The 22,916-nt window shown below is 34.7% G+C and overlaps 1 protein-coding gene across 3 annotated transcripts in view; it reads right to left on the bottom strand.

Annotated features, from left to right (window-relative positions):
* LOC129264549 (two pore calcium channel protein 1-like) overlaps positions 1-21,100 on the bottom strand; it is a 29,251-nt gene extending 8,151 nt beyond the window's left edge. The window contains exons 1-14 of one of the 3 annotated variants that reach the window (XM_064102522.1): positions 20,746-21,100; positions 18,789-19,153; positions 14,981-15,063; positions 13,214-13,334; positions 11,428-11,553; positions 10,294-10,416; positions 8,898-9,016; positions 7,926-8,030; positions 6,860-6,986; positions 6,135-6,336; positions 5,074-5,218; positions 3,112-3,276; positions 1,894-1,958; positions 998-1,076 (exon numbers count right to left, since the gene is read on the bottom strand). In XM_064102522.1, the coding sequence (XP_063958592.1) occupies positions 998-1,076; positions 1,894-1,958; positions 3,112-3,276; positions 5,074-5,218; positions 6,135-6,336; positions 6,860-6,986; positions 7,926-8,030; positions 8,898-9,016; positions 10,294-10,416; positions 11,428-11,553; positions 13,214-13,334; positions 14,981-15,063; positions 18,789-19,127 (1,799 nt within the window). In that variant the 5' untranslated portion in view covers positions 19,128-19,153; positions 20,746-21,100. Of the gene's footprint in view, positions 1-997; positions 1,077-1,893; positions 1,959-3,111; positions 3,277-5,073; positions 5,219-6,134; positions 6,337-6,859; positions 6,987-7,925; positions 8,031-8,897; positions 9,017-10,293; positions 10,417-11,427; positions 11,554-13,213; positions 13,335-14,980; positions 15,064-18,788; positions 19,218-20,745 lie in introns of those variants that run through there. The other 2 variants (XM_064102523.1, XM_054902430.2) reach the window with 2 other exon arrangements.
* Positions 21,101-22,916: the final 1,816 nt, after the last annotated feature.

The raw sequence follows: 22,916 nt of genomic DNA, 5'->3' as shown, positions 1-22,916 counted from the left end.
AGTTAGGTGTCATAAGAGAGTCTTGCATGTAAGCTTTAACGTTGAACTGAAAATGACCTTTGACCTTACCATGTGACCTCCAACTGCAGCATAACATGCACATCCCCCAAATGCATCTACCATCCAAGTTTGGTTGAAAAGTGACTTACGGTTGCGTAGTTAGGTGTCATAAGAGAGTCTTGCATGTAAACTTTAATGTTGACCTGAAAATTACCTTTGACCTTACCACGTGACCTCCGACTGCAGCATAACATGCAGGTCCCCCAAGTCCATCTACCATCCAAGTTTGGTTGAAAAGTGACTTACGGTTGTGGAGTTATGTGTCATATAAGGTTTGTGACGTACGGACGACAGACGACATTTGGATCCTTAAGTCTCGCCTTCACCTCTGGTGGGCGAGACAAAAATGACCCACATATATTATATCCAGAAACTTTTAGCCCATTCCATGAATGAGAAAAGGTCTGAAAAAAGGCATAAATTTATAGGGGTGAGAAGTGAGGCTAATATCCTGTATTTGTGCTTGATAGTATTTGTAGTCTAATCTACTTTTTTATTCACCAATTAGCTTGATCAGAGAAATTATCCAATTAATTTCCTGTTCTAGTTTGCTATTCTCCTAGAATAGTAAGCCACAATATCTTTGTCTTTGCTATATGCTTGCATTCATAGACCAAGTCTGAAGTCACTCCTCCAAACAGTTCTTGACTTATCACAAAAATGATAATTTCAAGATGCATGACCTCTGTGACCTTTGATCTCTGTTCCCCCAAACAAATCAAATCAAATCATTGTCACTCCAGTAAAAATACATCTTCCAGTTTTGAAGTTGATTCCTCAAATGGTTAATGAGCTTTCAAAAGTACAAGGCTTTTTAATATATATAACGACCTCTGTGACCTTGAACCACAAACAGGCCTTAAACAGACCTTAAATTCTCATATGATGGCATATTGACCTAAAACTGATTTGAGTCTACATAACAAAGTGGTAATACCTTTCTATGTTGTTGATAATTCTGACCAGTCTGAGTACCCTAAGGATCAGAAGAATGTCTAACGTGGTCTCTGTCTCACCTGTAATCACATAAAGTATCAAAGTAGTAAGAAACAAGGTGAGGAACTTCCAACCAGCACTGAACTTGGTTTGAATGCTTGAATTCGACCAATGGAGGAAAACCTGGGGCCTGTTTCATCAAGTTTTATGCAAGATACACATGACTTTATACACATCTTGTGACCATTTCTTGTGCTTAATGATAAACCCTCATGTAGCTGACTTGGCACCTAAGAACATATTCCAGTTGTGCATAACTTTACGAACAGCTTTATGAAACACCACCCTGGCATTCCTAGGTATTAACCTAGTCATGAGTTTGCAATCAAATTTTTAAAAAGAAAACTTGTGCGAGAGGTTTTGTTTGCAAAAGTTTGGAGAATCCTGAAAACCCACTCCTTACCAGATATCCATAACTATATTTTCTTGAAAAAAATGTTCAGTATAGACTTAGACTGTTGGTCTGCATAATGAAATATTTCTGAATTCGTCATCATCGTCATTATCATAATCATCATTATCAACATCATCATCATCATCATCGTCATTATCATCATCATCGTCATCATCATCATTGTCATCATCATCATCATCATCATCAACATTATCAATCATCAACAACAACATGGTCATCATCATCATCAGTTTACATTGTTAATACATGAACATGTATTAATTCATTTGCACTATTTGTATTTTTATTGCATTCCTTTTTGAGAACAGTGTCCAGCCACTTTTTGATCAAGCCACGCTACTGTAAAAAAAAAGAAAACGAGTCAATATAAAATCACCATCACTTTGAGCAATTCAGCATCACATCATAATCAATCTACTTACTGCTGTTCACAATAGCCTCTATGATAGTGATAACAACAGCTGCTCCAATAACAAGGAAATCAAATCTGCAAAATCAAGTAGAAAAATCAAGTTGATTGCTAGTTTTGGTAAATAATTATGCCCCATATCCTCATCTAATACTAACAGATCAGGGGGGTGTTTCACAAAGAAGCATTTAAGTGCGACTTTAAGTCATACTTAAATCTTTGTGAAACACCCCCGTTACAGTAAGATGACCATTTAGAATGGTGTTATACTCCAGAGGTGTTTCATACAGATTTAAGTGTGACTTAAAGTCACACTTATCATTTATTCAGCAAATGAAAAAAAAAAAAAACAATGATTCAGAGAACACAGAATTAAGGGTGACATGAATCTGCTCCGGTGACATTTGCTCTGGTCTTAATATCTTAGAGGGCATAGGGTAAGAGTTAGGATTGTAATAGGGTTTTTGGTTCAGAATTATGTGAAGAGTAGAATTAGGGTTTATTTAGTTTTAGAGGTTAGATTAATGTTTGGCTTAATGTGCAGATTTTCCATCGAAGCAAATGTCTCAAAGGCAAACGTCATGGAATCGAATTAAGAGTATACATAACAGAAATTCACACCTGGAATGCAAGGGGAAAATAGCCAACTTCATAACTGTGACAATAGGCCTTCTGCCCCACTTTAATTTACAGTGGTTACAAACATGGAATGAAATGCACTCAACAGAAGGCCAAATATAACTCTACCCATTAGAATGAACAGAATACTTCTTATTGCAACATGTAGATACATATTTATTTTCACAGAATGATGCTATACATTTCATATTCACATTATTATTACAATTCATGGTCCCATTTTACAAAGAATTGCTATAATAAGAAGTACACAATTTCTCTAACAAATTTACTATCAGCCAATCAGTATTGTCAAAGTATTTCAGTAGCTTTTAACTGTTATTGCAAATTCATTACCATAAAAAGCTTTATAATACACATGTATTACATACTATGTTCAGTAGATTCACAATATATAATGACTTGTTCATTTGTTACTAATTAATTGCCTAAACAACAAGAGGCCAAGCTTGACTAGAATTCATGCTATTTTCTGGTTCCTATTATCCTTCCTTACTTCCTTCCTTCATAAACATGGACCCCAGAAAGTCCATGATGCAAACTATCTTGTAAGATGTGAGAGTCCACTTATAGTTTCACATTAGGTACTTACACATTCCAGAAACTATGGAAGAATTTATAAAAGCCAAGGGCATACATCTTGAGTACAATCTCCACGGAGAACAGAGCAAGGAAGTATGGTTCTCCCTCATCTAGTTTGAATCCCACAAAGAATGCGTTGATGATGATGAGCAAATCAAACAAATAGGTGAAGTATCTGTCAACAACAAAAGATGAAACACAAACAAAAAAAAATGAATAAAATTATCTGGTAGCTAATTAGGATTTGAGTGCAATGATATCATTGCAATGACAGGCTAACTGCAGGACTATAAAATCTTTGTTGGATTTCTAGAGTTGATAAGGGTGTTTAAATCTTTGTTGAAGATTAAAAGGATGCTCCAGGCTGAAAATATTTATATCTAAATAAATAGAGTAAAATTCACAGAGCAAAATGCTGAAAATTTCATCAAAATCAGATAACAAATAACAAAGTTTTTGAATTTTAAAATGTGCATTATTCCGGTGAAATAGTTCTAGGCATGTCTTCATGAATATTCATTAGGTGGGCTGATGATGTCATATCCCCACTTGTTCTTTTGTATTTTATTATATGAAATTATTTTCATTCAATTTTTTTTCTACCAAGAACTAAAACAATGGGATTGACAACTGATCAAGTGCATTAGTTATTCCTTGCTGCAACTTATTTCATAATAACGAAGACACATCATTTACACATTTATGAAAAAATGAAACAATTATGTTTTCATGTAATAACATAAGAAAAAGCAAACTGGGGATGCGACATCATCAGCCCACCTAATAAATATCATAAAGACATGCCTAGAACTGTTTCACCAGCATAATGCAAATCTTTAAAATTCAATAACTTTATTTGCTATCCGATTTTGATGAAATTTCTCAGCATTTTGCTCTGTGAATTTATTTGGATATAAATATTTTCAGTCCGGAGCATCCCTTTAAGAATTACTTAGGGGGGGTTAAATTTTTGTTGACTTGTAGAGTTGGTTAGGGTGTTTTTCCATGAAATCTTTTCCTCTAATGCCATCTACTTCCAGATCCCATGCTGTTTTCACAGGTTGATCATCTCTGATCCTAAGTACTTGACCCATCAAACCACTTCCATAATAACAGTTTCCTCTAATATATCCAACCTTTCAATGGGTTCCTTTGTGTCTTCTTTCAATCAGATCCTTCTTCACAGTCCATGTTGCCTGCTATTCTGAGTATACTACTACCAATACAACAAATACTTCAAACTACACATAAAAACTGGTATTTGATGATGACAATAATAATGATAACAGTCATAGGCGGCGGAAGCGGGGGGGACGTGTCCCCCCCTAAATTTTAGGTGGGGGGACGGTCCCCCCTTAAATTTTTAGTTGATAACCTTTTTTTTTTTTTTTTTTTTTTTGCTTGTTTGTCAATTTTTTTTTCTGCGTCCCCCCTAAAATTTTTGGTTGAGAACTTTTTTTTTTTTTTTTTTTGCTTGTCAAAAAAAATTTGTGGTCCCCCCCTAAAATTTTTGGCTTCCGCCGCCAATAATAACAGTATATCATTCACCTCCATGTGGAAAACCTGACAAGATATTAGGGGAAATTATCATAGAAGACGGAACAGCGTCAAACATCACCCACATTGATACCAAATGACACTACAGGGAGCCATTTCATAAGGCTGTTCGTAAGTTAAGAGTGACTTAAAGAACGACTGGTGATCCTTTCTTGTGGTAAATGATATTCACCATTAAATGTTCATTGGTGATTATTTAGCACGTAAGAAAGGTTCACCAGTCGTTCTTAAAGTCGCTCTTAACTTACGAACAGCTTTATGAAACACCCACCAGGACAGCATTCAGGAGAGCCATCAGGGAAGTGAACTTTGCAACCCCAGAAAGAGAGAAAACCAAACTTGATGATGATAATGATTAACAATGAACGCTGATGATAATCATTAACAATGAAATGTTTTCACTTTTTAGACTGACCTGTGACTGACGGCTGTCCGTACAAACAGACTTGCTTTTGAGTTGTAACATGCTGGGCAATTTCTCTCTGACAAGGATTTCTGAGTATCCACCTGTACGATAGGCACATTTAAGATGTCGACCAACTTCATGAATGTACGTTTATCTGCAGAAAGAAATAAAAATAATCTGCTTTAATCCTAACCCACGATGAATACCTACCCAAACCTGAACAAAAACAAATTGTCTGTTCTGATTATTCAACTACATTTTTGGCAAACTTAAAGGGGAAGTTCACCCTGCCAAAGGGTTTATTGTAAAAATGAAAGAAAGCATAACAAAATATATTGGCGAAAGTTTCAGGAAAATCCAGCAAAGATTAGATAAGTTATTAGAATTCTTTTTTTTTTTTGACGTCATATGCGAGCAGCTTTCCCACGTATTGTGTGTAGTAAAAAATCAATAAAAAAAATTATCTCATAATAATGAAAAGGATTTTTATTGTACCTTCAGTTTATCAATAGACAAATTATTTCACAACCAAACTTGAAAGAAAAAAAGTTTAGTCATCATAAACCATTAAAAATTGGAATTTTATGCATTTTATATACATGTAACATAACATATGGGCAGCTGCTTGTATATGATATACGTCACAAATGAAAAATTTAAAAATTCTCCTAACTTTCTTAATCTTTGGTGGATTTTCCTCGAACCTTCATCATTATTATTTTGAAATTTTATCTGGTATATTTACGACAGGGTGAATTTCAATCACAAATCAATCAAATACTACTAGAACATGTATGGCTCTGTTCACGATGACATACCTAGTTCAGCTGAGAACTAATCAAGTTTGAGCAATTCAACTACTGGAACCTGTAGCAATTAACTGAGCAAGGGGATGTTTCATAAGTTGTTTGGAAGTTACAAATGACTTAACACACGACCGGTGTCTCTTTCCTGTGCATAATGATACATCTCTATGTAGCGCACACTCAGAATTTAAGAATATGTACCAGTTGCGCGTAAAGATGTGCTTTACTTAAAAACTGCTTTACGAAACACCCGCCAGAACTTACTTATGAAATTGAGCCCGTCCTGATCAAGGACCCTCCATAGAAGACGTACATGGGGTAGGCTAAGCTTAGGGGCAACCATAGCCATCATCTCCTTCCATCGACCCCACGAGAGGAGGAAATGGCCCCCGTGCCACTCCTTCAACAGGTCCCATGCACTGGCCAGCTTACGACGCTTGTTGAAGACAGACTTCTGAACCTCGTTCTGAAACAAAAGGTGACCATAAGTGAATAACATTCTACAGATTACAGAGATGATGTAGAAGTGCACTCTTACTTAGTTTATATGAAATACATTGGCACATATTATCAGTTTGGGTATCATAAACACAGTCCCACTTCACTTATCAAGCCATCATTCAATAGACCCATTTGGTTTGGAATAGCTGCGCCTCGTCGAATTGAGTATCCTTCTTTCACCTCGTGTTAAATCTTGTACAGGCACACTCATGCCTATTCACCATTTTCATATTAGTTCATTAATGCAGTATCCTTAATATCAAGAAGTGTGAATTAAGCACCCTGTGCTTGGCCCACAATCAATAGGGCAAAATGAATTATCAGAGAAATTCTATTAATGATTTTGATTTTGATAGAATGAGGATTATCATTATTATCATCATTATTACTATTATTGTGATTACTAATGCACCTATTCCAAAGAGCATAATTATATAATGTGCACTCGAGTCAAAATAAATCAAAGAATTCTTATTGATATATTATACCTTCAGATGTTTCCGGTAATTCTTGTAGATGACAGCGAGAAAGATAGACATGAATATGTAGAGACAGATGAAGATATAAGTGATGAAATAAAGCATGTACCAAGGGTTGAAATCATAAGCTGGCATCCTACATTAGAAAAGGGAAAGAAAAAAAAACACAATGTTATTTATTCAAAAACATTTAAGCAGATGGGGTTGACTGGATAAGCAGTATTTCCAATGGTGGATACAAGTGAGCCTGCTCCCCCTGTCAGCTCCCTGTCTCCCCACCACATCTTCCGCCCCCTTATCCACCCCCTCTCTATCTTTCCCCCTCCTATTCCCCCTATTCGCTAATATAAAGTCTATTAAGTTTTCAATTGTTATTTTTTTACAATTTTTTTCCCTCGCTTGTCAAATTTTTTTGACAAAAACTTTGTAGTGATGTCACCATCATCATCATTTATTTCAGTCAGCATTTTCTATCTACGAAGAGTTACCAACTCTCACGCCATGATGACACTCCCTCCTTCAACCTCTTCCTCTCTTGAGCATCATCTTATCAATAAATTGATGTCATTGTCAAATCATATAGCTTTGAATGATAATGATAATGATAATGAGTAGTTAGAAGTATTTATTGGTAATTCCATAAAAATCTTATGAAATGTCTGGTTTGATACAGAAAAGAGAACATATCTCAGACTCATATAAAAGATACATTTGCATAAAGATTAATATAGATACATAATATACAATATACATGAAGAGCAATATTCCACATCTTGGATCAAATCAATTTGATTAGAAACAAAAAAAACTAAATATGCAAAAAGATCACCCCCCCCCTCTCTCTCTCTCTCTTACACAGTAACACTGCCTATAGTAGTTGCTAAGCATCTTCAGATTACTTGACTTGTTCATTGATGGAATGTTCCCAAAAGGAGGGTAGAGAATGTGACACATCCCTGGAGAAATATGGTAAACATTCAAACATCATCATCATTCAGAAACATCTAGGACCATGCACTATCATATCAAAATGAAGTGAATAAATAATCTTTAAATTGTATTCTTTAAAACTTACATGATATCTGGACTGTTTGCTGTTGTTACAAGGACATAAAGATCCCACCAAATCTCCCAAAAATCTGTGAAGTATGGTGACTTTTCATCAACCTTTTTTAGATTACTGAACATGAAAAGTAGAAAAGATATGAAAAGACTAATTAAAACATTATCACACAGCACAGATTCTGATCATGAAACTCGATGTCAATTACACTTTGGTACTGATTCATTAGAACTACACACATACACGTAGGAGAGTTGACCATTTGCTTAATCACAAGTTCAAAATTTCTGACATTTAACCAGAGCATATTGACCAAGGGACTGTTTCATAAAGATGTTTTTAATGAAGTGATGCAGGACCATTCAAGTGACAAAATTTGTTTGTTATTATTACTGCTTTCAAATAATACAATACATAATATCAAATGTGCAATATACAAAATAATCCATTATATATACAATACAGTCATAGCACATAATGGATACAAAAAACACCATTAGTTAATGAATGCAGGAGATCGCCATATAAGTGTGAAGATTTTCTTGATGTGTTAATCAAATAATTTAACAAATTATAATATTGTTCTTGAGAAAACAATGTCTTTTAAAGGTATCCTTACCTTGGTGTTAGCGTTATTATTGGTACTTCTTCAAAATGATTCAATACGATATATGATGTTATTGCTAGATAGTGATTGAGTAATACTTGCCATGAATCTTTGGATCGTCAAAATTGAAAGTACTAATACATATATGAATGTTAGTTTAATTTTAGAAACAAACTTTGTATTTAATTCATACATGAAATCACGTTTTTGAGCAATTTTGGGTTTGACACACACTTTAATACGGAACTGTATGCATGGAAGTTGCAAATTTAATGTCAAAAGTGACCTGCCCCCTGCCTTTTGGGGGTTAAGAGCAAGATCAGGACATTGAGGTGAGATGTGGAATTTCATCTAGAGGGTGATCAAGCAAGACTTACTCATTTCCAAAGAGCTCTCTACCCAAAAGAGCAAAGAGGGCTATGACGAGGAAAAGAAGGATGAGGACATTAAGAATCTCAAGAAGTGTCTTGCGGATGTTACTGAAGGCTAGACGAACCTAAAGAGACACACAAGAAGAATGGTGAAAACATCTTTTAGTCAAGATGGTCTTTCAGAGAAGAATCCCAAGACTGCCCATAGCACTGATAAATCATTCAGGTGACAACACTGCACAATCGGCTACATTTTATTACCACCAACTTTTATATCAAATCAGTGAAATTATACATATTTACATAGAACACATTGGCCCAGCAGAAGATCTAGGTAAGGGCACACCCGGTGACCCTTCTTTATGTTTTTTTTTTTTTGGCTTCTTAAATTTTTGCAGAACAAACATGCCTCCTCTCCTTTTGGATCTGCCCCTGTCCTGACCCATATTCACAAATCTGATTTAACTTACACCATGGTTTAGGTCTGTGCTTTAAAAAAAGGAAGTTAAAAAATTATTTATACTTTATTCATCTTGGAATGTTAAAGGCTTGGTAGACAAGATTAAACATGAGATCACATTTCTGGCTTGCACGTAGTAAATTGGATAGCATATTCAATCTGATGAATGAATCAGACAAAATATTGGAACAAATGGGACTCGAACCAGTCTTGACCCGAGTGCCATGCTGCAAGTCTACCATCAGGCACCAGGCTCAATTGTAGCATTACTGGAACAGTACTTGAACTGAATGATGATCCTAAGCACTGTTTGAAGACATGGAAATTTGTGAGATATTTCCTATTTTTTGAGCAAGCACCATGAGCGCCCAGCTGAGGCAGATACCGGCGCTTTACAAGAACCCATCATTATCAGGCCATCACTGGTTCATGACAAAGTCATGATGAAAATAGGAAATACTTCAGTACCTCTGATTTTATCCTGACTTGCTTTCCCTGGTGCAGTGATCCCTCTTCAAGTGCAAAATCAGTTAAACCTATAAAAGAAGCCTTTAAACAGGACAGCCTGTCTGATTCGATGTTTATAAGAGCAACTGAATTGACCTCTGCCAAAATTCCTTGTCAGAAGGCTATCCCTGGGGAGCATTTACACCAACATTTGTTGTCCGACAAGTTGTCAGATGGGACAACATTTCTTCATTCTGATTGGCTGAGAAACACTGTTACTATGGCAACTGTTGGATTAAACCAGACTCATTTGATATGTCCGAGAAGTCCTTTCATGAAACGCTTCCCTGAAGACTCTCAAGACCAAAAGTTAGAATACAGTGATTCGATACCCTTAACTTAGTGTATTCCCATGCAATGTAGGTGCCAGTATAGAAACAGACAAACCGATAAAGAAATCAAAGGTAATAGTCTTTGAGGTCCTCATGTACTTACCAGTTTCATTTCAGCAAAAGTGACCATCAGCACTGGCCTGAGTGGTCTTGACCATCGGACAGCCTTGTCTGCAGCACCCAATTCATACATCATTGCATACATCACCATGTCAATAATGGTCAACTAAACAGTCAATGACCAGGGAGAAGAAGATTAATGATAATGGTGATATTGAATAAAATAGATAGAGCTTAGAACACATTGATTATCAAATATTCAATTTTTTCAAGTCGAGATGTCAAAGTTACTGGGAGAGGGTGTTTTCCAAAGAGTTAGGTGTGACCAATGAACGTAGAGGGCAGCAACACACAGCAGTGTTGCTGCCCTCTACGTTTGTTGGGTGTGACTTACAGACAGCTTGATGACCAATGCAGAAACGTGTTTTATACTGCATGCAACTATCTATGTAAGTGCAAATCTAAGTCATACTTAAAACTTTGAAAAACACCCCCCCCCCCCCCCCCCCCGGTCTCATTACTATTAAACAGAACTCACACCCTGTATATTATACTGTATGATTCAAAGTGAAAAATGAAGTTTACTTTTGGTTGGCCAGTCTATTGCCAACCATCCTCCCTTCCTTTTCCCATGCATACTGGCACAAGTTACCTGACACCCCTCACAGATCAGGCTTGGTCTATATAGCTGTAAGCATTTCTTGTAATTGCTTTCCTTATGATCAGCTGTCTGATTGATTGCTTTCTCTTTGTGCAAAATTTTGAAACATTAAGGGCAATAAATCATGGCACTTAGTATAGATTATCCTAGTATCAAAACTAAGCCAATCAAGTCCAGAATGGACCTACTTTCCCCTAACACTCCCCAGCTTAATGTCTCCTTAATGCTTATTTAAATGTATTCAATAAAAAAAGGCCAAATGTGTCATGCTGAATTTCAACTAATCACAACTCATTTTTTATTTGCCACTTGCAATTAGATAGTTACCATCACTAGCAGTTTTCAGAAAAGCATTGTGAAAACCCACCTTTTTTGTAATTCCTAGTTTTAAGATGACATAATTTAATTGCATTTATTCATTGTAAACGCTTCGGGCCTAATGGGAAAAGCGCAGTCTAAGTAATAAGTAATAGACATGTAAACCATACTTTTCAGAGTAAACCGGGCAATACTTACAACAATGACGGTAATGCTTCCTATGTTTTTCATATCCCTGAACCACTGCCCTGCGGCACAGTAGTAGCTGTGTAATAGTCGCAAGGAAAAGTAGGTTAAACAGCCACACTCCAATAGCATGGAAGCCTGAAAACACAAGTGAAAACGTTGTCAAAAATGCACTTGTTACTTGGCATTGGTTACAATGATAACAATAATGATAATAACTCTTATTTACCCAGGGTAGCAACTTCAGCTGTTCTTCCAGTGGGCCCTGCATAACATAATATGTTAGTACTGCCCTTCTCCATACTCATACATTGAGCACCTGACAAGAAGGCAGAAGGTCGTGTGGTCCAGTGGTTAGAGCATTGGACTCATAATCACAAGGTTGTGAGTTCGAATCCCCACTCTGCTATTGTCTCCACTTTAATGAAAAGGCCCAAGAGTAATATCTGTCGTCTATAAAGTCAGCCACTATGACTGATTAACCTAGACATAAAATGTTTCCTAGGTAATTGGTTATATACCAGCTTGGCGTTTACCAGCAAAAATGCTGTCCTGCTGAGTTCCTACGGGAATCACCATAAACAGAAACAGAAGGTCCCATTTTGAAAGTCTTTGGTATAACTCGGCCGCAGATTGAACCCACAACCCGCCGTTCAAGAGGCGGCGCTCTACCCTGAGCCACCATGTCTGGTTGTATGAGAAGTGCAAATTATTAATGACCATGCTCCTAGTGATGTGTAATCAAATCAATATGAATTCACAGATCAATTCATTTCATATCATGAGATAAATCGTATGGGCTATTAGTGATATTTTCATATCATTGAAAGTATTAACATTTTCATATCACAGTCATACAGCATAAAAAAACACCCAACAATCTTTGAGCCCTTAATTTTTGTGTGTCAACCACAAGAAAAGGATCACTGTAAAAAAGCTTAATGAACTGATTATCAATCCCAATTCATAGGTTGAATCAAACTTGAAAAATGAATGTTCTTTCCAAATTTAGCACAGTATTTGCAAATAACTGCTATCTCATACAAAAATAAATCTTGTGGAAATAATTCTGTATTTGATCAATGCATTTAATTGTTATTATCCAGGCTAGATATCGTAACTGGTGCGTTAAAACTACATATTTCAATATTTATTAATTTTGAAGGCAGCTCATATGATCTGCAACAATCTCCTAATTCTTGAAGAGAACTCTTTTTAGGCAAAAGAGGAGCTGTTTTTCATAATTTAAGAATATTTGAATACAAGGTTTTAAAATTCAAGTGAGGATATCAATGTATCATAATTAAACATGACTTATGACTGACTGTTAAAAGGTAATCTAATCTATAACGGTAGCTGCGCGCAGTCTATTCAGGTACTGGCTAGCTTAGAACGATAAGCCAATTTTACTTAAATTAGAGCTAACCCGATCTAGATTTTGTCCAGATCATGGAGATGGGCCAATATTTTTCATTTAAACTTTAACATGGAAGGGATATAAAAACAAATATACTGGGCGTTTCTTTCGAAAGTGTATTGGAAATATTTTTCCTCGGTTGGTCCGGCAATGTTACTATTTTCCCTCGGGGCTTCACCCCTCAGAACAAAATTATAGTACATGCCGAACCAACCTCGGATAAAATTTTTCCACTATACTTTCTCATACCCAGTATATTTGTATAAATTTAAAACTGCATAGTCCATGGTTTTGTACTATGTTACAATTTAAACCTCTTTTGGAAATATTGGCAAAGGTGTGGTAATGAAATGAATGCTGGTTACTAGGAATGGTACATACCCAATAAGGTAAAGCAAGGTTTCCAACAGCAGGCTCTTCAAAGATGGCCAAGGACAGATTGAGGATTATAAATAGGTACAGTACCCAACTGAAGATTGGCATGTTGTACAAATGGTAGTATCTGAGTAAGATGAATAAAACATCAAAAACTAGAATGATAAGAAAATTATAAGAAAAGATTGTATATGAATTAAAACATACCGGTATGTAAAAAAAAATGAAAAGGGTGCTCTTATGAAAAGAATATGAATCTAAAATGGATGTATCATTAATAAGCTGAAAATTTTGTTAACCTTAATAAAAACATAGTACCTATTAATATCATATACCGATAAATAAAGAAGTATAAAAATGTTTAAGCAATGACGTATACATGTATATATTTTGCTCTTTTAGTTTTATCAATATTACTCAAAAAATATTCAGCTTCATGGAAACACTTGACAGGAACTGCCAAATTGCAATTAAAATATGCATTTCTATGTTAACTAAATATATTTTCTTATACATGTATCTTTTAAATTTAAGGGGGGTGGGCTAATAGGATTAAAGTGATTAAAGTGACAATACTACATAATATGCAGATAAATGGGAAAAGATATTTGATGAAGTACGCAGCTTTAAAAAGGGAAATGAAATAATTGAAATAAAGTAAGTTCATATATATATCATATCTAAGGGTGCACCCCTAAATCTATACTGGGATTAGAGGGCAGGTCAGCAGACTGTTGTATATCATGATAATTCACAATCCCAACATACATTTAAAAAAATAAAACAGAATAGCAATTGAAAAAATGCAAGACATTTTTTTTTTCTCAAGAGTCTCACTTTCAAAGTGTAGGTTAAAACTACTTCAAAAAATTCCACATATCCCCTTATGTTCTCCCCCTCTCTCTATTTCACTCCCTCATGTAATAAAATTACAGTCTTCCTCTAAAACCCTGATTTATATATCCCCTTCTTCCTTTAGCATCTAATTGCTTTACTAGGGCAGCTAATTCCTTATTACTCAATCTTTATACGCAATAGAGTTCTAGACCGGTTGGAATATTTACCCCCCCCCCCTCTATACTCTCAGTCTCTCACTCAATTTGCAAATTTTCTACTCCCTTTACATTTCAGCTTTCCCTTTGCCTTATGTCATCGGGTGCTATTCTGATAACTGCGGATTAGTTAAACCGGGATTGTCTTATGGGGTGCTGCAAGAAACTTGCAATCAATTGCAAGTATAATTTCAGTCCCTAAATCAAGCATATGTCTTGCCATTACCGGTAATTACAAATTTGCAACTGATTGCTAATCTGCTCCTTGAAACAAGGAGTGTAATCTGATTAGCTACAGCTAAAATTGATCAAACAATTGTAAAATTGCAACAGAATATTTGCAATTGATTGCAAATATTTTCTTGCAACACCTCCTTAGAGTCTTAGACCACACTTTTATGGAATGGTGAATGTCAACTCATTTATCAAATTAACATTATTCTCACCCAGAGGCAAACATTGTCAAAAATTAAATTTGTGTTATGGAATGAGAAGAATACGAAAATACAAACATACAATCAATTTTTATGAAGTAATTGGTGCATTATCTTTGCCATGAATATGGACGAAGTATCGTAAAGCCATAGAAGTGTAGTCTAAATTCTAGTTTAGACTAGGGTTAAACATAGGTTTGATTATCAGAATACCATTCAGTGTGTTCCTCACCCTACATTAAACAATCAACAATAAAATAATGTTGAACACAAACTATTCCACTCACCTTAAATGTTTTTCTGAAGTTTTGAATTTGAAATTGCGTCCATACTTTGCATCTTTGATATATGTTGCTGCAAGTAACAGGTCCTAAAATGAAGAAAAATGCCACGGGAAAGACCATACAATGGCAATGTTTTAATGAATATTGAATTAACAAGACCATCTTTGTGGTTCAAGTTTAATAAGCTCTCCCAAAATAAAGATAAAAGTATAACAAGCTTTATATATTTCAAGCATGCAAATTCACATGTAACTGAATTCCTATACTTACAATAGAGCCATCAATGATATACCACACAACACATGGCCCTGGGAAGTGGGGGTGCTGGGGGTGATGCGTGTGTTATCCACCATAGGCAGCACCCCCTGAAAATCTGGCAGGTGTGTTAAATAGCAGAAATGTAACAAAAAAACCTACAATTTGTAATAAAAACTTTTTTGTTTGCTTGTCAAATTTCTCAATACCAAAATGACTTTAATTTTCTAACGAAACCTTTTTTTTCTTGCCAGATTTCTTGTGACCAAAATGACCTTCATTTTCTAGCAAAACGCTTTTTTTTTGCTTGTCAAATTTAAACCAGCACCCCCTGATAAAAAAAAATGTTCCCAGGACCCTGTCACAACATTTACAAGTAATGAAGTTTTAGGCCTTCTTAGAGGTTAGGCATAACAACTATTCAGATATCACAACTCCCATTTTCTCCTAGTGATTTCATAAGTATTTTTTGGTAATTTTCAATAAAAAAAGTAATGCTAAAATCTACCTCCTTCCAAGTTGATAAATAAGATCATTGTCCATAGCTTGACACAATTATGAAAATGACAACACTTAATTGTACCCCTCCAAATTTTTTTTTTGGGTGACTATTAACAAAATTAGGATGCCAATATCGTCTAAAAAGTCCTCTCTAAATTTGGTGTTTTATGTATAGTTAGACTATACTTGATTAATGCTTTGGTCAATAAGAACAACACACTGTTCACTTTGCCCATATCCACTTATTTTTTAGACAATACACATTCAGATGTTGTCAAATCCATCCAAAGGTTTCCTCTTAAAAAAATTAAGCAATTGACAGAACACGTAATAAAAAGATTGAACCCCTATTAGAAAATAAGTTGGTGACCTTATGCCTCAATATTTTAAAGCAATATCATTACACTTGTTTACAACAACACATACAGACAACAATTGAGGAAAAATATAATTTTTTTTAGTCAAATGGTATAGTTGGGTTACCCTGATTGTAAAACAAGTCATATATATTCAAAGTGTTTGTTCAGTCATAAGGCTATGTAGAATAAGTTTCAGGATTGTGACCTTTGCTATTTGATTTATCTAGGGTATCTTAGTCAAATATTCAGAACTAAAGATTATCTATTTCTTCACATAATTTGCACCTCACAACAATCTATAGTGGACCTCCATCAAATTGTAATTGCAGCAGAGCTATAAACTGAAAATTTAGCAAACACAGTAGGCTAGATTATATCGATAGACATGGAAATAAATCTTGCTGTTGAAATGGTTAGGATAATAAAAATAAACTGTAAGTGTAAGTTTATGTTAGCCCTAAAATTCATTTGTCTATATACAAAAATTTACTTTAACTGTTTTATTTTAATCAGGCAGTCTCTCACCAAAAAAAAGTGAAGGAGATAAAAATCTTGTTTTGAAGCCAGAACATTATCTCCAGAAGATATTTATTTTTACCAGGGCTCTTTCTTTCCTGTTCTCTCTTATTTCTCTTGGTTGTGAAAAGATATCTGGGTCCATGGCCCCCAAGCCCCACCCCCCCCCCCCCATCTGTACGCCAGTGCCTTAAGTTGACATTGCATCAGAGAAAATGATGTATAGGATAATTTGGTAATCACTAAAGTCATACTCTAATCACTAAAGTGGACTGAGCTGAGAGTCAAATGCACTGTTGGAATGTATTATGTTACACAAATAATTTCAGATGTTTTGGGTCAAGTGCATTGATGCCCAAGGTTTTCTGCTTCTAAATCTAAGTTCTATTTTTTCTGCTCTACAAAATTAAACAAATTTCAGATGTATAGGGTCAAAATATTAGGCGACGTTTTCACAGGGCTCACAAACATTATGCAAAGGTTTTGCATGGACGCAAATGCAAAAAAATTGCAAAGTCCAACATTTGCATTAAATGTGACAAAGGTGTAGATAAATTACACTTATGTTTGAAAGATTTGCCAATAGTTTGCAGGAGTTGCCTGGAGTTGCTTTTTGTTCTAAATGTACTTTTTTTAAACTTCTGAACGAAAAGCGACTCCAATATATTCTTATTCATCAAGTTCAAAAACAAAATTGAAATTTAAGGAATTTACATTATATGATATATTGGGGAGCTGCTTGCATATATGGCATCATATTAAACAACTTTAAAAATCATATATCTCTCTTGATATTCTTTTATGAAATTTTATCACACCTTCACCAATATTTCTCTATAATTTTTCTGCTTTCATTAAAAACACTTCATATTCCCGGAATACTTTTTAAGCATTAAAATCACCGGCCTACCCCTCAAAAGAAATTCAGTAACACAAAGCTTGGCAATCGATCATAGAAATTTTTTTCTACATTTGATTGCATTGATAATATACAATGAATCGTAAAAATCAAGCGTATGATCAATCTCTAACCTTTGTGTTACAGGACCCAGGAATGTTCATATCGGGAATGATTCATTGGATAGTTTACTAAAATGTGCTGTAACATGTCATTCTGTATAGATCTGTAAAACAGTGTACATGTAAGACCACAAAACAAAGCTACCCTATATGAAAAAAAAGACTAAATAAATGAAATGAAATGATAGATTAAAATAAATAACTAGGTTGAAAAATAAAGGCATCTGAGAAGCAATTCTTTGTAGTGGGTGTTTTAATTGCAACATCTTTCCAATTCTACATGAAAAGTATTAAATTCCATGTGCACATTTATTATTATTTTTCATCTTTCCCCCATTTCTTCACTATTTCAGCAACAAAGATCAATGTAGTCTGTTTGTTCTACATCTGCTCCTTCCTGTGTCTTTCCTAAATCCAGAAAACAGACTGGCTTCAATTCTTTTCAACCTCATGCCCCCCCCCTTGGAATAAACTCCCTCCAACTATTTAAAACATTTCCTCTATTGACCTCCTCAATAAGCATCTTAAAGGAAACCAAAACCCAAGAAGAGAATCAATCTTATTGGAAAGATTAAAATGAGAGGAACAATTTAAAACAAGTTTCATCAAAATGATTATTATTATTCTTTTACATATTTTACATTATCTCCTCCTGACCTTGACACATGTGGTGTGAATTATATTTTCCCATGACATATGTTGTGCTCAGAAGGAGGCAAGATGCAATTTGAAAGATAATGAGGAAAATCTGAAAATTTGTGTACAAAACAAATGGAGAGTTGTCCACAAAATCAGCCATTTTGAAGCACATTTGCCAATTTGAGGATCCCCATTAAGGTACAACAAGAATTTTCAAACTTCCGTAACTCACTTATTCTATAACCGATTTTGATAAAACAAGTTTTGGATTGCTCCTCTCATTTTATTCTTTCTGATACTTAGATATATTTCTCCTTGTATTTTGGTTTCCTTTAAAACACACCAGTAAAACTATAAACCTTAACTCATTTATGCCGTTAACAGCGCTTAGTATCCTCTCTAAATCTAATCATTAATTTTATTGTTAAAAGGAATTTCCCTTTAAGTCAATATCAATTGTTTCTTTTTGAAATTCATCTGTCCCACTGAAAAAAAAAGTTTCAATGAAAATGAAAACTCACCAGCTCCTTGATAGGATGTAACGATGTGCTAAATTGTCTTCCTTTAGCCCTTCCATTAGCGTTGACTTCCATCTCAATTGATTCTCCTCCTAGATTTGTATCCATAGGTGATGCTGACAAGGACATCGCAGGAGACCACGGTTCCTCACTGTTGTTATTATCTGATGACGGGGCATTGTCCGTTTTATTGTCTGATGTCTTGGCGGTGTCTACTGTCTTGGTGTCGTCTGAAGTCTTGGTGCTGCCCGATGCCTTGGATTTGTCTGATGTCTTTGCATCTGACTGCTTGATCTTGTTCTTTGGCATGTAGCTATCAACATAATCCTTAGGAGCCTCCATCTTTGGCTGGGTTCTTTAATACAACTCTGCTGAGAATCATCATAATTCAGATTAAATTTTTGTTAAGCTGGTGCGTGTTTCATATACCTGTTTGTACGTTTTTGTTAAATGATACACACAAGATATTCTCAGGTGTTGATGTAGTTCCTAACAAAGGATCACTCGTTGTTTGTCAAGTCATTTGCAACTTACAAACAGCTTTATGAAACACCCACCTGGATATCTACAGCATTAACAGAGAAGGTGGGGATAAACAACTATGATATGAAAATGAACTAAGAGCACGCCTATGAAGGTCAACAATTCTTTGCTTTAAAGTAATCTACATTACAGGCTACCAGCATTAATTGATGGTGGCTTGGGGAAAAGGGGGAGTAGGACAGGAGCACCTCTAGATTTTTTAAGGTCAAGTCCACCCCAGAAAATGTTGATGTGACTAAAAAGAGAAAAGAACCAAACTAGCATAAATTCATAAAAATCAGATGTAAAATAAGAAACTTATGCCATTTTAAAGTTTCACTTATTTTTCACAAAACAGTGATATGCACAACTCAGTGACATGCAAATGGGAGTCGATGATGTCCCTCACTATTTCTTTTGTTTTTTATTGTTTGAATTATACAATATTTCATTTTTTACAGATTTGGCAATAAGGATCAATTTGACTGAACCATATAGCATTAAACAATACTAATTCCACATGTTCAGAGATGAATTGATCGTTGTTTCACTTGACAATTAGGAGAAAAATAGAATATTTCATATAATAAAATACAAAAGAAATAGTCAGTGGATGACGTCATCATTCTCCTCATTTGCATACCGACCAGGATGTGCATATAACTGTTTTGTGGAATTAAGCGAAAGTTTAAAATGTCATAACTTTCTTATTTTACATCCGATTTTGATGAAATTTTCAGTATTATTCTTGTTGGATTTTTCTCTTTTTATTCAAATCAACTCTTTGTTGGGGTAGACTTGTCCTTTAACAAAGTTTTTTTTAGAATGATTGTTGGTACTTTACTACACAAATTCAAACAAATTGCTACGGAAAGCAATAATGCATCCTCTCCAATCTCAGCTCCTTCAAGTTTGTTGTCTCATTCTGTGGAAGGAGTTACTTGTGTCAAAGTAGGGGTTGTTTCTTTATTTGTTTTTATTTCCATATGAAAGATCATGAATAAAATGCATGTAAATGCATGTAAATGCATGAAAGTCAAGAAATATTTGCAATGGTGGATATCCTATCTTAGTGACATTCACACACTGTTCTTCAATGGGGTCCTTATCAGTGTAAATTATAAGATTTGATAATAAGGTGAATAACAATACAAATTAATAGTTGTATATATAACAAATAATTATCAATTAAAAGTATGTTAAAAAACTTGTCTGCAAAACATATACATGTATTAGTCTTAGTTGAAATATAATTTCATAAACACATACTGTACTCCTTTAAAATTCATCAAAATAAAAACAAATTGAAGTTTATATGGCAAGAAATTAAGAAATTGCATAAATTGGATGGTAAGGAGATGGGGAATACGAGATGTAGATAAGAAAACAATATGAAACATTATATAGTGGTAAGAAAATAGAAATATTGATAACTTACCAATCAGCAAAAAAATGTTCACGTATATATATTTTGAAACCTGAAGACAGAGAAAGATGACATATGATGCTTCTTATATTCCTTATAAAGTGATCCAACTTCAAGCTTGAATTCATCAAATCAGAATCTTGTCCAATATCCAGATAAAAACATCTTCCAAAGTTTATCCAAGCTGATCATGATGAACTTTCTTCCACTTGTAAAGGGTCCTGCATGGTCAATTTATCATTCGAAACCTTCCTTCTCAAAGGTTTACAAAAAGTAATGAAAAGAAATCCACTCACTGTACACACATTCAACACACGCACATCACAATACACAGTGTCTTGAGAAAATAGTTCAGAAGTAATTGCTTGCATAGCTACCTATAACAAATCCAAGGTTTGTTGACAGTTTTAGGGGGAGGTGCCTCAGACGGTCCATAGAGGGGGTGGATACGCTGTCCTGGCTTTGATCTATTCAGCATGCACTAACCAAGTCACTCGGGGGGGGGGGGAAGGAGGAGATCTATCATTGAAAGGACCTAGAGTAGGTATGACTCAGTATTTTGTCTTGACTGACATGGCATTGGATTTCTTGGAAGATAATCAGTTTCTTATCAGATACAAAATATGATTGTCTTTCACCCTTGTTACCTAAGAATGGTTCATAGCAGAAGTAAGCAATATTATATTGTCAAAAATTATCAGGCTTTGAACAGGTAACGGGTAATGAGTTGGTCTTTCAAACAGAAGAGGTAAAAACAATGGCATGTATCTTAAAGTCCAGTTTCATTTATAGGCCATGGTCTAAATCTGTGCTGTGGGAAGCCAAGAAAGTTCCAATTTTGTCAAGATTGTATGTTTCTTATGTTTACTGTGCTCTTCTAAGTGATACAATGGTGAAAATAAAATATTCAGTTATTTTCCCCAGACAGTTATGAATGACATGAGTAAGAGATGATGTTATTGAACAGGTAAAAGATTTTGTCACAAATGGCTAACCATGTACTTAAAGGGATGGTCCAGGCTGAAAGTTTTTATAGCTTAATAAATAGAGTAGAATTCACTGAGCAAAATGCCGAAAATTTCATCAAAATCGGATAACAAATAACAAAGTTATTGAATTTTAAAGTTTAGCAATATTTTGTGAAAACAGTCGTCATGAACATTCATTAGGTGGGCTGATGATGTCACATCTCCACTTGTTCTTTTGTATTTTATTACCGGTATATGAAATTAGGTTTATTCAAAGTTTTTCCTCCAAGAACTAGAAAAATTTGATTGACAACTGATTTAGTGCATTAGATATTTATTGCTGCAACTTATTTCATTATAAGGGAGACATATTATTCACACAAGTATGAAATAATGAAAAAATTATAATTTCATGTAATAACATAAGAAAACGGAAAGTGGGGATGTGACATCATCAGCCCACCTAATGAATATTCATGACGACTCTTTTCACAAAATATTGCTAAACTTTAAACTTCAATAACTTTATTATTTGTCATCCGATTTTGATGAAATTTCCGGCATTTTGCTCAGTGAATTCTACTCTATGTATTAAGATATAAATATTTTCAGCCCGGACCATCCCTTTAAACCACAACTTTAGACCAGAGTTTAGATTAAATCTGAAATACATGGCCATGATTTGAAATGATATACATTAAATATAAACTGCCAAAGCACATCAGAACACATGGCAAATTTGGGCAAAACATACTTTTGAAATCAATTTTGCAGATGTTATCAAAACAAGTGGAACGCCTCTGGCGGTCTAACCTGCATCACGCGATTCAATATAGCAGCAGTGCTGACTTTGAAAACTACTATAAAATAATTATTCACAAAAAACACCATTCATATAATGATACGATACAATACTACGTTCATTGACATTTTAACTTCATCATGTGACCTATAACTTGTCAATGATACTTGATTACCCCTATATCCGCATTTTATACACTATATCTATAAACTTTGAAAGTTATGACAGCAATCTAATAATTACCTCTAAAATGGCCAAAGTTCAATGACCTTTGACTTTGGTCATGTGACCTGAAACTCGCATGAGATGTTCAGTGATACTTGATAACTCTTATGTCCAAGTATTATGAACTAGACCAATATACTTACAGAGTTATGATGGTAATTCAACAAATACCCCCAACATGGCCAAAG

The sequence above is a fragment of the Lytechinus pictus genome, chromosome 7 (assembly GCF_037042905.1).
Source record: "Lytechinus pictus isolate F3 Inbred chromosome 7, Lp3.0, whole genome shotgun sequence".
In the NCBI taxonomy this organism is placed as follows: domain Eukaryota; kingdom Metazoa; phylum Echinodermata; class Echinoidea; order Temnopleuroida; family Toxopneustidae; genus Lytechinus; species Lytechinus pictus.
The sequence above is the reverse complement of the archived record's forward strand: the minus strand, read 5'-3'. Positions and strand labels throughout refer to the sequence as shown.